Source organism: Leptodactylus fuscus, chromosome 3 (genome assembly GCF_031893055.1).
Source record: "Leptodactylus fuscus isolate aLepFus1 chromosome 3, aLepFus1.hap2, whole genome shotgun sequence".
Lineage (NCBI taxonomy): Eukaryota > Metazoa > Chordata > Amphibia > Anura > Leptodactylidae > Leptodactylus > Leptodactylus fuscus.
In genome coordinates this window covers 127,282,594-127,299,500 of record NC_134267.1, presented here as the reverse complement: position 1 = coordinate 127,299,500, position 16,907 = coordinate 127,282,594, and the positions used below count along the sequence as shown (strand labels likewise).

The following is a 16,907-nucleotide window of genomic DNA, read 5'->3' as shown; positions in this document are numbered from 1 at the left end:
CTTCAAATACTTCGGTCCCAAAGTCACTATGTAAAGTTTCTCACAACACCGTATATATAGCAGCTCTAATACAAATTAACGTCAACATAAAAGTCTCACGTATTCTCTGAATTTAGCAAAAACAAGACACAAACTTACATTTCATATCCCATACCTTATACACACTACGAAAACCTTACCCGCACCTGTATCTACCCACTTCTACAATCACCGCAGACGAAGTCGCGGGTACCAGCTAGTATGAACATAAAGCTAAGCACAATTTGTTTCTGGAACATGCCGAAAATCCAGAAGACTGACAGTCTTTTCAAATCCTGCAGAGAACACAGGGCTTAGTCTCCTGATGATCTGTATTATTTTTGACTGGGGATGGCGCTCCGACAGATTGATCCTGATGTGGCTATGGTGACATCTAGTCCCTGGTCGCCGGTGCCTTCAGTTCTCTGTAAGAGAAACTCTGATTAATTTGGGCTACATAGAATTATTGGTGGTGCACTGTTAGTGTGCTATTTTTCATGGTTTTCATAGACAGCACACGGACCCATTCATTTCTATGGCATTATACACATGACAGGGTAAATTCAGGACATGTCCTATTCCTGTCTGTTTTGCGGCCTGGGCTCACTGCTGCCAGTGAATAGGAGGCATGAACAGCACATGATCTTGACTCACAGTTGTTTGCATGTTTCCTTATTATAAGGTCAGTAGTTATATACAACTGACTCTGGGTTCACATCTGTGTTTGGGTGGTTTGCTTGGAGACCCCCCCACCCCTAATGGAAACATAATCTGCTTAAAAAAGTAGTTACCCACAGAAACCTGTGGACCCCATAGACTATAATGGGGTCCATGTGGTTTCCGCAAAAGGGCGAAATATGTGGATAGACTGAATAGAATCCCCGAATGTAGTACAAGCCCTGGTGTGACCCCAGCCTGAAATTTTCTTTTACTGAGCTGGATGCGGCTATAGCATATCAGGTACAGTATATTGACCTGCATCAATGAGAGCAGAGGAGCAGCACTTAAAGGAGCTTTTCAGGAAAGATGGACCGATGACTCCAATCTCGGGTAATCCGGATTTCCCTGCTGCCCTTGACTCTCCGTTCCTGGATCACTCGGTTGGAGACACAGTTCTCTGCTTCCAACACGTTGCCTCGGCCTCCTCGCTTCTCCCCCGCGCAGAACTGCTGGCCTGAACGCCACGTCCAGACTCTCTCTCCGCACATTGGCACTACTCTCAGCTCTCCCACTTTTACCTCTCTCTGAAACTTTCTAACGATCTCCATAGACCCTTACTCCCTCTTAAACGTCTGTCTCACGTCAGCACCTCTGGCTCACACTGTCTCTCTGCTGTATGACACACTGCTGGAAGATCATGAAACTCCCCGGCCTGCCTTCGTGAGTGTTTGGGAGCGGGAGCTGGGGGTTTCATTCCCACCTGATGTGTGGTCCTCTGCCTTTACTGCGTATCACAAATTCTCTATTTCTTGTAGAGCACATGAGACTAATTATACAATTCTCTCCAGATGGTATAGACTTCTGGTTCTACTTCATGCGATCTATCCCTCCACATCTGACAGGTGCTAGAGGTGTCTTTCTGATCAAGGCACGATGGCCCACATCTGGTGGGGATGTCCCCTCTTGCGCCCTTTTTGGTCTGGGGTTAGACAGGTTATCTTTCAGGTAACGGGAGTGGATTTGGAGGACGACCCTGCTCCCCTACTCCTCTCCATATTCTCCCGCAGATTTAGGAAATCTACCCGCAGACTCCTGGGTTTCATGCTGGTGGCGGATTGGTCAGTAATTCCCCGGCCGTGGAAATCTCAGCCCCCCCCCCCCCCACACACACACTTCTCTCCTGGCTGAAAGAATTTTTACACTTGCGCATGATGGAGGATTTGATGGCTCAGCTCCGTCCTGATGAGGGGGACACACCAGCAGACTTGGCTGCTGTGGAACCACTTCTACTACTCCGCTGACTTTCGCACCCTATTCCCTTTTGTGTCCTTGTAATGTGTCAAACGTCCTTGTCTATGTGTTATATGTTGCTAACTTCTTTTGCTCATTACATTCATTATTGGCTATTGTTCTTTCTTTATGTTTGTACTTTTTGACTGTTTTGGCTCTGCTGTGTCAGTCTTTGTCTCCCCCTCCATCTTCCCTTGCACCTGAGTTAGTTTGCCTGACCTGTTGTTCCAGGTTCCTCCCCCTTTCCCTCCCGTGGACTTCCTGTCCTTTATTGTAAAAACTTGAAAACCCTCCAATAAAATTTTATTGTAAAAAAAACAAAAAAAAAAACTTTTCCCAATGATAGAGCCCTTTAAATAATTCTTTTGAGATTCTGCTGTTTCATCCAGTTGTTTTCCAGCCAAGCAGTATAGAGTAATGGGGGACATGGCTGATCAGCTAATCAGAATCTACCCAAAGGATATTCTGGTAGCAACCACATGCACAGGACTGCTGGCTGAAATTGCTTGCTTCAGGTGATAGTCCTCTATAATGTTCTGTAGACAGGAGGAAGTCATTCCTATTTGACAGGGTTATATTAATACTTAACTATTCTATTAATATTGGAGCTTAGGGAACTAGGAACATATCTTCTACTTCTACAAGTCATATTACAAAAAAATGCAGGAGAGCCACCTAACCTGTAAGAGAAGTCATTTACTTTTTACTTGCTTGAGCTGGAATGGTAGTGAGCCATGAAGAAAGAACAATACAAAGGAATAATGTACATGTACACATGCACTTGTTATGATAGTTTTACTTCTTACTGTGAAACCTGTGTGTGTGTGTGTGTGTGTATATGTATATATATATATATATATATATATATATATATATATATATATATATATATATATATATTATTTGTTTTCAAATTAAGAATAAATCTAGGAAACACACATCATCTCAGCATCCTAAACTGCTGTGCTTCACATATATTTAGAGCTAAAACCATAACCTAGTGCTCTGTTAAAGGTGCCCATTTATATTAGACTGAAATAGCTAGAAATGAACTATGTCAATCATTGCAAATGTTCCATGACTGAACGTTATAAAATAGTTTTAGCTGATAGATGACACGGCTGTCATCCTCTAGAAAGTCAGTCGACTCTGCTTCTGACTGATAGTCGGACGAAACATCTTTCATCCATGTACAACCCCGAGGGTCCATTGCCTGGTGTCATTGAACCTTTCTGGCCAGTGTGGACTAATGTGTGTATGGCTGCATCTAGGAAACATTCACCCAACACTCATTTCTTTAGTGGTTGCTCAACTACCAGCCTACTTTTATCTAATACTAGCTGGTACCCGCGACTTTGTCTGCGGTGATTGTAGAAGTGGGTAGATACAGGCGCGGGTAAGGTTTTCGTACTGTGTATAAGGTATGGGATATGAAATGTAAGTTTGTATCTTGTATTTGCTGTAATTCAGAGAATACGTGAGACTTTTGTGTTGAAGTTAATTTGTATTTGAGCTGCTATACGGTGTTGTGAGAAACTTTACATAGTGACTTTGGGACAGAAGTATTTGAAGTTAACCCTTTCCCGCCAATGGCATTTTTTGATTTTCGTTTTTGACTCCCCTCCTTCTAAACCCCATAACTTTTTTATTTCTCCGCTCCCAGAGCCATATGAGGTCTTAATTTTTGCGGGACAAATTTTTCTTCATGATGCCACCATTAATTATTCTATATAATGTACTGGGAAGCAGGGAAAAAATTCAAAATGGGGTGGATTTCAAGAAAAAATGCATTTCTGCAACTTTCTTACGGGCTTTGGTTTTACGGCGTTCACTGTGCAACCAAAATGACATGTCCCCTGTATTCTGTGTTTCGTTACGATTCCGAGGATACCAAATTTATATGGTTTTAGTTACATTTTGACCCCTTAAAAACAAATCCAAAACTGTTAAAAAATTTTTTTTTGAAAAGTCGCCATATTCCGACAGCCGTAACTTTTTTTATACGTGCATATACGGGGATGTATATGGCGTCTTTTTTTGCGGGACTGGGTGTACTTTGTAGTCCTACCATTTTCGGGAAATGTTATTGCTTTGATCACTTTTTATTCAAATTTTTATCAGAATCAAAACAGTGAAAAAACGTCGGTTTGGCACTTTTGACCATTTTTCCCGCTACGGCGTTTACCGAACAGGAAAAATATTTGTATAGCTTTGTAGAGCGGGCGATTTTGGACGCGGGGATACCTAACATGTATGTGTTTCACAGTTTTTAACTACTTTTATATGTGTTCTAGGGAAAGGGGGGTGATTTGAATTTTTAATCCTTTTTTTTTTTTTTTTTAAATATTTTTTTACTTTTTTTAAACTTTTTTTGCATTTATTAGACCGCCTAGGGGTATTTGACATGGGTGGGGGGTGTCGCGGATTGTCAGAGCGGTGGGGGTTGGCAAACATGGCTGCTCCGGAGCGTTAAAGAGAGCCTCCTGGAGTATCGTTAAGGTGAGGGGCAAAGTGGTAAAGTATATGTAAATGTGATTGTGTGGGGTTAGGGGCGAGGCTGTAGAGGGCAATATGAATTTTGTGGCTTGCTATGGTCCAAAGTGTGTGAGATTGCAGAGATGGTGATGTGAGTTTGGGTTTGTGGGGGTCCTGGGAAAAACGTATGTGCGCTATTGTGACGAAAAGTAGCCTATTGCACAATCGGGTGTATTAACTATGTTTGTGGAAAATTTCAGCCAAATCGGTCAAGCGGGTTTTGCGTGATTGACTAACAAACATCCGAACACACAAACCCACAAACATCCAAACTCACAAACTTTCACATTTATAATATTAATAGGATACATTGTAAAAGAGTGTTAGCCTACGGCCCCATGTTGTGGAAAAGTAGCAGCTTTTTTTTGTTGAAGATTATGCTGTGGCATATTGAGCCAGAATCGCCAGTGGATTGAGCAGAAGAGAGAAGTATACAAGCTTCCTTTTATATTTACTACTTATTTTATAGCTCAAAAGCCACAGCAAAATCTTTCATTGATTTGCTCCAAAATACAGATACCGATGGCTTCCTAGACAAAGGGGCATGGTTTTGTCGAGTCCTAATATGTACTATTTTTCTGGCGCAAATTAATGGTCTAAAGCCACCTAAGAGATTGCCTAAACTCTAACTTGTAGGACCAAATCTGTAACGCAACGTGATGAATTTGGTGCATCTTGTGACTGTGGCTAAGTCTCCTACTTGACAACGTTAGTAAATGTGACCTGATGTGTTGTCACGTACAACTCTAAGCATGGTTGTTCCTTTTTATGTATTGCTTTAGGAAATTGCTAAGAACTTTCTGTGTACATGAAAGTGCCTTCTATGTATTTTTCAAAGAAAATCGCTGCAGTAATTTGAGTTGTGCTAACATAATGTCCACTCGAAACATTGAAGCATTGATCACATATTATTCAGTTTTCCAGCGCTGTACTTGTGTCTTCTCGTACGCAAGGAAGACAAAGCCTATAATTGCTGGAAAAAAAAGGCACTTAAGGCATTCATCTAAACAAGCGATATTTCATGTGTATAAGAAAAGATCAGAGAGCAAGCCAGTTACAAGTGACTGTGACTACTGAAAGGATAGCTGAGCATAACATGTGTAAATAAACACTTAACAAGGCTTTTCCAGCCTTACAAATTGATGGTATATGATATCACTTTATGATTGGTGTAGATTTGATGTCTGAAGGTCCAAGGATCCTGAGAAAGGTGGCACATCTTTCTGATGTGTTGGGAATTGCATTGTGTCTCCAATTATATGGCTGGTACCGGCTGCAGTTCTGTGCACAGCCGGGTGGCCGGAGCAGCACGGCGTAGGGAAAACGTAGAAGAGAAAACTGTTAAACCACCAGTATGTTACCTTCATTCTAAACATCGATGGAGTCCCACATGTTAGACCTCCAGCACACATAAAATGATGGCTTAGTCCAACAATATGCCTTCCCCTCTCCTTTACTAAAGGGGCTGGCCAGTTTCTAATGTTATCATTTGTATGATATAAAGAGGCCCAGCACACTCCTCTGAAAGGTCACATCCCTCTTCTCTAGTAACTGAAGGGGCAAAGTTTGTTCCCTTTATCTGCATTTCTGAAAAAAAAAAATCAATAAATGAAAGTTTACTTGTGCTTAAAGTAGGAATTCTGCGTAATATTTCTATGATGTAATAGAGCTTCTGTTGGGGTCTAATGAAGTGTAAAACCATTACCTCTCTACGATCCTCTCTTTGAAGTGTTGACATGTCTGGTTTTCTGCATACAGGCCCCCCCAACTGATGTGAGCTGTGACGTCCAATCACAGACCTCAAGGTGACTTTTTTTTTTTTTGACAAATGGCATGTAACCCCTGTGATGTGCAGCTTGTGAAGAGCACGCCGCTGAGACCTGTGATTGGCTGCGGCAGTCACCTGACACAAGCAGCTTCATAGCACACATGGACATTAACACCTGGACAGGCGAATGTGTTTTTTTTTTTTCTTTGTTTGTTTTTTTTGGTCCCATCAGCACTTCTACTATGTAATCAAAGAAAAAAGTTGGAGAACACCTTTAAGTCTGCTTTGTGCTGATCCTCTATTAGTCCTCCTGAATTTTTATGGATAATTTGACAACTGAGCATTACAGTTCCCTCTGTAATAGGGGTGTGGGGTTTCTACCCTTCACTTTATTGATGGATTGGTCAGTGTCAGATCGTCTAAGGTCACTTCAATAAGACATTCGTTATATTAAGGCTAGGGCTTGACCATGATTATGACTGTGGCTTGCACAACCAAAGGTCACCGTGATGTGCTGTGGCTCCTTCACTCATTTTGGTGTATGGAATTGCAATGCGACGTGAGAATTCCATGGCTATTGCAAAAAAAGTCAATCCATGTTTGAGACTAGAAGTTGCGGTCACGCCACTCTCCGATTGCAATGTGACTGCACTCACTAACATGAGTGAAAGAAATGCAAGGCGACCTGACGTTCTTTGATCGAGTCACAGCTAAAGTCATCATGTAGCCTGAGCCTAAATCTCTCTTTTGCTCTGACATTTTCTTGCTGGTCAGGGTTAGTTTGGTGACCTGATCCTATCTTGTGTGTTCAGCTCTTTCCATTGACTTAATTAGTTGATGCAGCGGTGAGGATGGAGCTCTTATAGTAAGATGATCGTTCATAGATCATGTTTTCCTAGTCAGGTTATGTCTATACCTGGGCGCAGTTAGCAAACCTATCTTGTATTGTTTTACAAAATAGTTTAATCTCCTTTCTTGTTCATTCCATGTTGCATATCACAAAAAGATGACCTAAATTAGGACCATTTAAAGCTATAAAAAGTAAAATACTCAGTTTTCTATTTTTTTCCTAATGGAAATAAATTAATTTCAGTGCTTATTTGTGAGAATAAGTTCACACTACTGTTAATGTTTGTTGCTCTCGTCCGTCATGGGATGCAAGTAATGAATATTAATGGCAATAGAGTGACTGATGCAAACGGTCCGCCATCCGTCTGCAGTCACTATAAATAAATAAATAAATAAATAAATAACGGAAACTATTTTTTTACTGGAGTAAAATGATGCGCTTGTGGGACTTTTAGTACTAAAGTAAATTAACATGACGGAAGCAAGTTTCTATCATATTTTGTTACAGTAGAGTGAATTTGGAAGGGACTGCAGACAGAGGGGGCACGGTTTGGACCCCTTACTCCTATGATGGATGACAGCAAGGGACATTTTTATAGGTAGTGTGAATGCCCCCTAAGCCTTCAGCAAAAGGGAACTGAAAATCAAAAAAGGAGGTGTGTACGGATCGGTTATATGATGGACACCAACAGAGCCTGATGGATGCCTTTAGTTATAATGAGTGCATCAGGTATTTTGCCAGATGATAAAGTGCAGCATGCAGCACCTTTTCATTTGTGAAATCTGACTTTTTTTCGCCATCCAAAAGAGCGGAAAGACGTCTGAAATGCTTTAAACACACACCTGCAGATGTTTTTTTTTTTTTTTTAAAAAAATATTGAAATCAATGTTTGTTTTTTTTTTTTTTTTTTTGTTTTGTATTTTTTAAATGACTCTTTCTAATATGTTTTTATGATTTTTCGACAGATCACAGAAATTATGTGCACAGACACTAACAACGATTTTGTCTTTAGGCTAAGCTTCTAAAGCGCTGGAGAAGAACCGCTGCGTTAATGCATTGCGGTTCTTTCCACAGCGCTTTTAAGAGAAAGTTCACAGAGTTTTCCTCTGCGGACTTTCTCTTAATATTATATCTATGGGAAAGCCTCCGGCGGTTCCATAAATATAAATGACATGCTGCGTTTTGCAAAGCTGCAACGGCTTTGCAAATTTCAGCGTGTCTGCGCTGCGATCTTTTCCGTAAAGTGGGGATAGGATTCGCATGAATCCCATCCACTTTGCCTTAACTGTACAATGCCGCAATTTTTCCCGCAGCGTTTCCGCTATGGGCAAATCATGGCATTTACGTCCCGTGCGGCCCCGGCCTCAGGCTGAATTCACATCTGCGTTGGAGACTTTGCCGCGGATTCTGCTTAAAGTTGGGGCAGAGAAAAATTCTGTAAGGACCATAGGGTCCCTCAGGTTCCCATGGGAAACTGCTTTTTAAAAATACAGGGTCTCTGGTCTTTTGGGTCCAAATTCTAGTGTGAACCTAGCGTATGGTACAAAAAAAAAAGGAGAATATTGCTTTATTGATCATTTTAGATGCATTAGCACAATTTAAAAAAAAAATAAAAATTTGTCAGGGCCGACATATCTCTGTGTAGAGATGAAGAGAATGGTGCATATATACAGTGATATCCTAATAATGTATCAGGTATTAGATACCGCATGGCTTGTTTACTGTAAATTCTCTCTAATCCAGAACTTTAATATGTTCGTTATTGCCAAATTTGTCATTATTACCGAGCAGGTTAATAAGGCCAGATATGATATTATGGGATTTGTTACAAAAGGATTAAAATTCAGTTAAATGATCTGAGCAATTGGCATATAATACAGATTAGGGATTTGATGTGTTTTTTTTTTTTTTTTCTTCTTTGAGCTGGATCTCCAGTCTTCAGCAAACCTTCTAGATTTTATTTTTATGATGACAGACACAGTCATATAGACTAGGTTTATGTGTTGAGCCTTTTTTTTTTTTTTTTTTTTTTTTGCTTCATTTTGTAGTGATAGAGGTGTAACATGGTTGGGACACTTGTACGTCAGAGCAGATCTGTTCTGGAGCCTGTGCCTTTTATTAAAGAGAACCTTTCATACCCTTTACCGTTGGCTGTGTTATGCGAGTCAGTGGAAACCTTATGTCTTCTTGAGAGTGATGGAGCTACTTTCTATTGAACCCTGAGGAGTCTGTTGCATTACACTGTTGTAAGATGCTCATACAGGGTACTAGCCTCTGCCCACAGCTTCGTCTGCGGGTTGTTGGTGTCAATGATCCGACTATATTCAGCAAATTGCTGCCGTCGATGGTTTGCCTGCTCCTGCATTTTGACCGCTCTCAAACTGTCCTGCTGCTGAACTTGTTCCTCACACCATGCCTGTGATTGTTCCGGCATCTCAGCTCGCTGAGACGCCATATGATGAGCATGTTGTTGGCATTGATGATCCGCCTGCTCTGGCGTTTTAACAGCTGTCAAGCTGGTCTGCCAAAGAACTCGTTCCTCGTGCTGTGCCCATGAATGTTCTGGTATCTCAGCAGCTCGCTGGGAAGCCATATCATGAGCGTGTTGTTGGCATTGATGATCCACATGCTCCGGCGTTTCGGCTTCTCTCAAGCTGGCCTGCTACTGAACTTGTTTCTCGCACTGTGCTTGTGATTGTTCCGGCATCTCAGCAGCTCACTGAGGCATTATATAATGAGCATGTTGTTTTTCTTGCATTGCTTTTTCGCATCCGGTCTGCTACATGGAGCCTCAGCCCTATACACAAAATTGTTGGCAGATCCTTTTTTTATGTGTAGCAGCTTTGAAGCACTTAATCCTGTTTGGTGCTGTAATAGGGGAATTTTATGTATTCATCCTGGAATTGCTTTATTCTGTGGGCTACGCTAGGTTTTGCATTACCGGATAGCAAGTATTGTTATATGAATACCTAAATTCTTGGAATATGACTAGTGCTCCGTGCTTTGTGGATTCTGGCAATTCAGATTTCAGTTCAGATTTTGTGTGAAAGGATTTATGTGTATAAAGGTTGCATATGACTTGGATAATCTCATCCATTCAAACTTCATTGCGAATGTGAGTTCTGTTTTATGCATATCATTCAAGTGCTTGTATTTCTGCAAAAGGACGTTTTGTTTAAAGAACCTGTTTTTTGTACTTCTAGTACACCGAAATGAAAATAAAGCAAATTTTGAAATAGATTTTAATAGATTAAAAATGTGTCTGCAAAAGTTCTTGTTTTGTTGCTGTTAATTAAAACTTAATAAAATAAATGTCTGAATTAACAATAATCTGTTATAACAAAATATCCAATATTTGATTTAAAAAAAAAAAAAAAAAGTCCAGCGCCTGAGCTATGTATCTCCATAGTTTACATAACTGACTTCTTTTCACATGTTCCAAAGATCTGTTTCTATAATAACTGAAGTGTATATGGTCCCTTTGGCTTCAGTCAGTCTGTAAGTAGTCATTCACACTACACTTGGTGACAGTCAGTAGTGTTGCTATTATCTGTTACAAGATTGGACACTAGCAGAACTGCCACAAATCCCTTAAAAATTCCATTCATTTCAATGAGATTTTATCTGTTGTCCATTAGCGACCATTACTGTCCTTTTACACCAAATCCATCACGTGTGTTTTTTTTTTTCGTGAGTGCAAAAATCCAGGGTGCAGGCCTTTTGTGTCCACGAAAAATAATGGTTTTATGACAAATGTCAAACGTCTATTATTTCTTAACATTATTTTCTACTAGCTGGTACCCGCGACTTAGTCTGCGGTGATTGTAGAAGTGGGTATATACAGGGATGGGTAAGGTTTTCGTAGTGTGTATAAGGTATGGTATATGAAATGTAAGTTTGTATCTTGTTTTTTCTGTAATTCAGAGAATACGTGAGACTTTTGTGTTGAAGTTAATTTGTATTTGAGCTGCTATACGGTGTTGTGAGAAACTTTACATAGTGACTTTGGGACAGAGGTATTTGAAATTAACCCTTTCCCGCCGATGGCATTTTTTGATTTTCGTTTTTGACTCCCCTCCTTCTAAACCCCATAACTTTTTTATTTCTCCGCTCCCAGTGCCATATGAGGTCTTAATTTTTGCGGGACAAATTTTTCTTCATGATGCCACCATTAATTATTCTATATAATGTACTGGGAAGCAGGGAAAAAATTCAAAATGGGGTGGATTTCAAGAAAAAATGCATTTCTGCAACTTTCTTACGGGCTTTGGTTTTACGGCGTTCACTGTGCAACCAAAATGACATATCCCCTGTATTCTGTGTTTCGTTACGATTCCGAGGATACCAAATTTATATGGTTTTAGTTACATTTTGACCCCTTAAAAACAAATCCAAAACTGTTAAAAAATTTTTTTTTGAAAAGTCGCCATATTCCGACAGCCGTAACTTTTTTTATACGTGCATATACGGGGATGTATATGGCGTCTTTTTTTGCGGGACTGGGTGTACTTTGTAGTTCTACCATTTTCAGGAAATGTTATTGCTTTGATCACTTTTTATTCAAATTTTTATCAGAATCAAAACAGTGAAAAAACGGCGGTTTGGCACTTTTGACCATTTTTCCCGCTACGGCGTTTACCAAACAGGAAAAATATTTGTATAGCTTTGTAGAGCGGGCGATTTTGGATGCGGAGATACCTAACATGTATGTGTTTCACAGTTTTTAACTACTTTTATATGTGTTCTAGGGAAAGGGGGGTGATTTGAATTTTTTAATCCTTTTTTTTTTGGTTTTTAATATTTTTTTTACTTTTTTAAACTTCTTTTTTTGCACTTATTAGACCGCCTAGGGGTATTGACATGGGTGGGCGGTGTCGCGGATTGTCAGAGCGGTGGGGGTTGGCAAACATGGCTGCTCCGGAGCGTTAAAGAGAGCCTCCTGGAGTATCGTTAAGGTGAAGGGCAAAGTGGTAAAGTATATGTATATGTGATTGTGTGGGGTTAGGGGCGAGGCTGTAGAGGGCAATATGAATTTTGTGGCTTTCTATGGTCCAAAGTGTGTGAGATTGCAGAGATGGTGGTGTGAGTTTAGGGTTTGTGGGGGTCCTGGGAAAAACGTATGTGCGCTATTGTGACGAAAAGTAGCCTATTGCGCAATGGGGTGTATTAACTATGTTTGTGGAAAATTTCAGCCAAATCGGTCGAGCAGGTTTTGCGTGATTGACTAACAAACAGCCGAACACACAAACCCAGAAACATCCAAACTCACAAACTTTCACATTCATAATATTAATAGGATGGGTAATGGATTGGCGGGCGTCTGTTATTACTGTCCGTTTTTTCTGCACATGCTCAGAAAGCAGAAAATAAAAACCAAAACACAGACAGTATAAAAACATACACCAATGGACACTAACTGATGCCAATGTGTCTGTCTTTTTTTTTTTAACTGATTCATTAAATGGATCAGTTAAATAATCGGACACATTAAAATCAGTTAGTATCCGTTGGTGGACGTTTTTATGCTATCTGTTTTTTGTCTATTACGATAGGTTTCCGGTTTTTTTTTTTTTTAAACTGACACTATCATAACAAACATCCAACAGTAGTGTGAACCTTCCCTTTGTAGTCTGATTTTGTGAAACTTGTTGTCTGAATTGCCATTTGTCCGTCTCTAAGTTCTTGATATCCGAATGTATTTTTACAAGAAATTGGGGGCACATGGGCATAAATATATGATTGTTAGGATATTTCCTTTGTAGAATATACTTCCACGCTGAAATCCACAAGAACATTGGAGACAAATGCACAAACAGATTAAATATGCTGTGATTCCACGGTGTGTTCTCTGTTCCTTAAGGACAATGTGACAATGTCAGCAGCAACTGGATGAGATTTATAAAATCTCATACACTTCACTTGTTCTCTAATCTTCAATCCACAGATAAAATATGCCAGAAATTTAACCTGTGTGGCAGTTTTTTTTTTTTTTTTTTTTTTTTTTTTTTTTTTTGCCATTGCAGGGAAATCTAGTTTGGATCCTCCTTTCTAATAATAATGGAAAACTATTTGTACAAAGGCTTTGATGGAGTCCTTGTGTTCCTTACTATGGAGCAGCGGGCTCGCTGTATGCCTTGTTCTAGTGTTATATACAGCCCCATATTATACAATATTCCCCCTTTAACAAATGTTTCAGTTTTGATGGGCGTGCACTTTTGTTTTGCCACATCTTTATGGATGCTGTATTATGACTGTAAGATTATATGATGCCATAAAATACTCATGTTCATGAGGCCTTATTGTAAAATTCTAATTTAGTGCCACAACCAGCCATACTGGCCTGAAAATCCAAGTTTTACTTTCAGACCAGGGTCCAAACATTCCTGCAATAAATAAAGTATGATGACTGTTTCCTCCAATGCAGGGCTCGTGCTGTGTGGCAGTGCATTGGTTACGTGACATGCTATGGTAACAGATAATCCTATGTTTATCACCTGCACTATTTTATAACATAAGAATTGTTCGAAGTCTTTGTAGGTTCATTTTTCGAACCAGTTTGCAGTCAGGCACATGTCTACTTTGATAAAAGGCTGGTTTCACGCTTGGCAGCTGAGAGATAACCAATATGGCTTCTTGGGTAATTGCTTTGTGTTGACATGTATACGGAGTTCTGGTTGCTGCAGTGTTTTAGCACAGACTGCAATGTGGAGTGCCTTGTTCTTGGCATTTCTCATATGTAGCAGGTTCTCTGCCAGAAAACAAGAGAAATACTGCATAAAACTGGCCATTCTTCTATTTGGTATATTAGTGTATTACTATATGAGCAGTTGAAGCATAATTTCTTATATATACTTTTCCTAAACCAGTGATGAAGACGTGCTTTACCATGCGGTGTTTGCTGTGTTGCAGCTCTCTGAGACACTGTATATAATCCAGATAAGAATTTACACATGTGTATCATGTACAGGTATATACCGTAGCTCCTCGCTTATGACTAGTTTTGCTGACTCCGTGTCAGTGTTAGAAATCCAGTGCTCATTTTCTGTCTCCTTGTATGACTCAGGTTTTCTTTATTACATGTTTACTTTTCTTACGTACAGTATGGGGATGTGCTAATAATACTAAGGAAACACCTAGATATAAACTGCCAGTGTTGTCCTTCAGAATAGCATGTCAGGTTTGTGTTGGTGAACCTCTTCCAAGTCTGGCTGTGATACTATAGAATAAGCATGGTAACAACTTAAGCAACTAAATGTATAAGAAACCGGGGCCAAAACATATCCCTCATATCTGTCGAGGACTAAAAGTGTCATGTCTCCTAATACAGGAACATTAATGCTGCGTGCGTATGGTTATAAAACAAGGGAGGTGAGTTAAGGTGTGGCTTGGTGCTACGAATATGTCATCAATGAGTGTTGGAGGTGTCAGGTTAGGATGTGGCAAAGTCCCCTTTGTAAAAATATGTGGGGTTGGACAGTGATGTCTCGTGCTCTTATATGAGGTTTATGTATACCCTCATAACTGACCATAAATAGATGATACCAATAAGTGTGGCTATAAATATGTGGTCATCGATACAAATAATGAATATAATGGATGTCTTGTTTTCTTTTTAGTGAATTTTGAGAACAGTGGAAGACCACCATGGAGGATGGGAAGCCTGTCTGGGCACCTCACCCAACTGATGGCTTTCAGTTGGGGAACATTGTGGATATTGGACCAGATTCTTTAACAATTGAACCTCTAAATCAAAAGGGAAAGGTATGTGCTCAATGGGATCTGATTGCAAATACACAGCATTGAAGATTACGCTAGGTTCACACTTGCACTCAGCTTTCCAATCCGCTTAAAAAGCGGTGACCTGCAGAAACCCAGAGACCACATAAACTATAATGGGATCCAACAAAAATACAGAGAGCAAAGTCCTACTTGAAGGATTTTTCTCCCTGCATCTTTCGAGTGGAATGGGAGACAGAAGCCCCAAACGAGCAATGAGTGCAAATGTGAACCCAGCCTTTCATTGCTCTAAGCATTCATGACTCCAGGATGCCTATGTGTATATATAATATATATATATATATATATAATGTGTAAAGACTAGAGATGAGCGAACACTAAAATGTTCGAGGTTCGAAATTCGATTCGAACAGCCGCTCACTGTTCGAGTGTTCGAATGGGTTTCGAACCCCATTATAGTCTATGGGGAACATAAACTCGTTAAGGGGGAAACCCAAATTCGTGTCTGGAGGGTCACCAAGTCCACTATGACACCCCAGGAAATGATACCAACACCCTGGAATGACACTGGGACAGCAGGGGAAGCATGTCTGGGGGCATAAAAGTCACTTTATTTCATGGAAATCCCTGTCAGTTTGCGATTTTCGCAAGCTAACTTTTCCCCATAGAAATGCATTGGCCAGTGCTGATTGGCCAGAGTACGGAACTCGACCAATCAGCGCTGGCTCTGCTGGAGGAGGCGGAGTCTAAGATAGCTCCACACCAGTCTCCATTCAGGTCCGACCTTAGACTCCGCCTCCTCCGGCAGAGCCAGCGCTGATTGGCCGAAGGCTGGCCAATGCATTCCTATGCGAATGCAGACTTAGCAGTGCTGAGTCAGTTTTGCTCAACTACACATCTGATGCACACTCGGCACTGCTACATCAGATGTAGCAATCTGATGTAGCAGAGCCGAGGGTGCACTAGAACCCCTGTGCAAACTCAGTTCACGCTAATAGAATGCATTGGCCAGCGCTGATTGGCCAATGCATTCTATTAGCCCGATGAAGTAGAGCTGAATGTGTGTGCTAAGCACACACATTCAGCACTGCTTCATCAAGCCAATACAATGCATTAGCCAGTGCTGATTGGCCAGAGTACGGAATTCGGCCAATCAGCGCTGGCCAATGCATTCTATTAGCCCGATGAAGTAGAGCTGAATGTGTGTGCTAAGCACACACATTCAGCACTGCTTCATCAAGCCAATACAATGCATTAGCCAGTGCTGATTGGCCAGAGTACGGAATTCGGCCAATCAGCGCTGGCTCTGCTGGAGGAGGCGGAGTCTAAGGTCGCTCCACACCAGTCTCCATTCAGGTCCGACCTTAGACTCCGCCTCCTCCGGCAGAGCCAGCGCTGATTGGCCGAAGGCTGGCCAATGCATTCCTATGCGAATGCAGACTTAGCAGTGCTGAGTCAGTTTTGCTCAACTACACATCTGATGCACACTCGGCACTGCTACATCAGATGTAGCAATCTGATGTAGCAGAGCCGAGGGTGCACTAGAACCCCTGTGCAAACTCAGTTCACGCTAATAGAATGCATTGGCCAGCGCTGATTGGCCAATGCATTCTATTAGCCCGATGAAGTAGAGCTGAATGTGTGTGCTAAGCACACACATTCAGCACTGCTTCATCAAGCCAATACAATGCATTAGCCAGTGCTGATTGGCCAGAGTACGGAATTCGGCCAATCAGCGCTGGCCAATGCATTCTATTAGCCCGATGAAGTAGAGCTGAATGTGTGTGCTAAGCACACACATTCAGCTCTACTTCATCGGGCTAATAGAATGCATTGGCCAGCGCTGATTGGCCAGAGTACGGAACTCGACCAATCAGCGCTGGCTCTGCTGGAGGAGGCGGAGTCTAAGGTCGGACCTGAATGGAGACTGGTGTGGAGCGATCTTAGACTCCGCCTCCTCCAGCAGAGCCAGCGCTGATTGGCCGAATTCCGTACTCTGGCCAATCAGCACTGGCTAATGCATTGTATTGGCTTGATGAAGCAGTGCTG

At 41.1% G+C, this 16,907-nt stretch overlaps 1 protein-coding gene across 4 annotated transcripts in view; it reads left to right on the top strand.

Annotated features, from left to right (window-relative positions):
- Positions 1-16,907, top strand: part of MYO6 (myosin VI) — a 227,019-nt gene that overhangs the window by 37,552 nt on the left and 172,560 nt on the right. For all 4 annotated transcript variants that reach the window (XM_075268294.1, XM_075268293.1, XM_075268292.1 and 1 more), the window contains exon 2: positions 14,738-14,882. In XM_075268294.1, coding sequence (XP_075124395.1) covers positions 14,766-14,882 — 117 coding nt within the window. In that variant the 5' untranslated portion in view covers positions 14,738-14,765. The remainder of the gene's footprint in view (positions 1-14,737; positions 14,883-16,907) is intronic.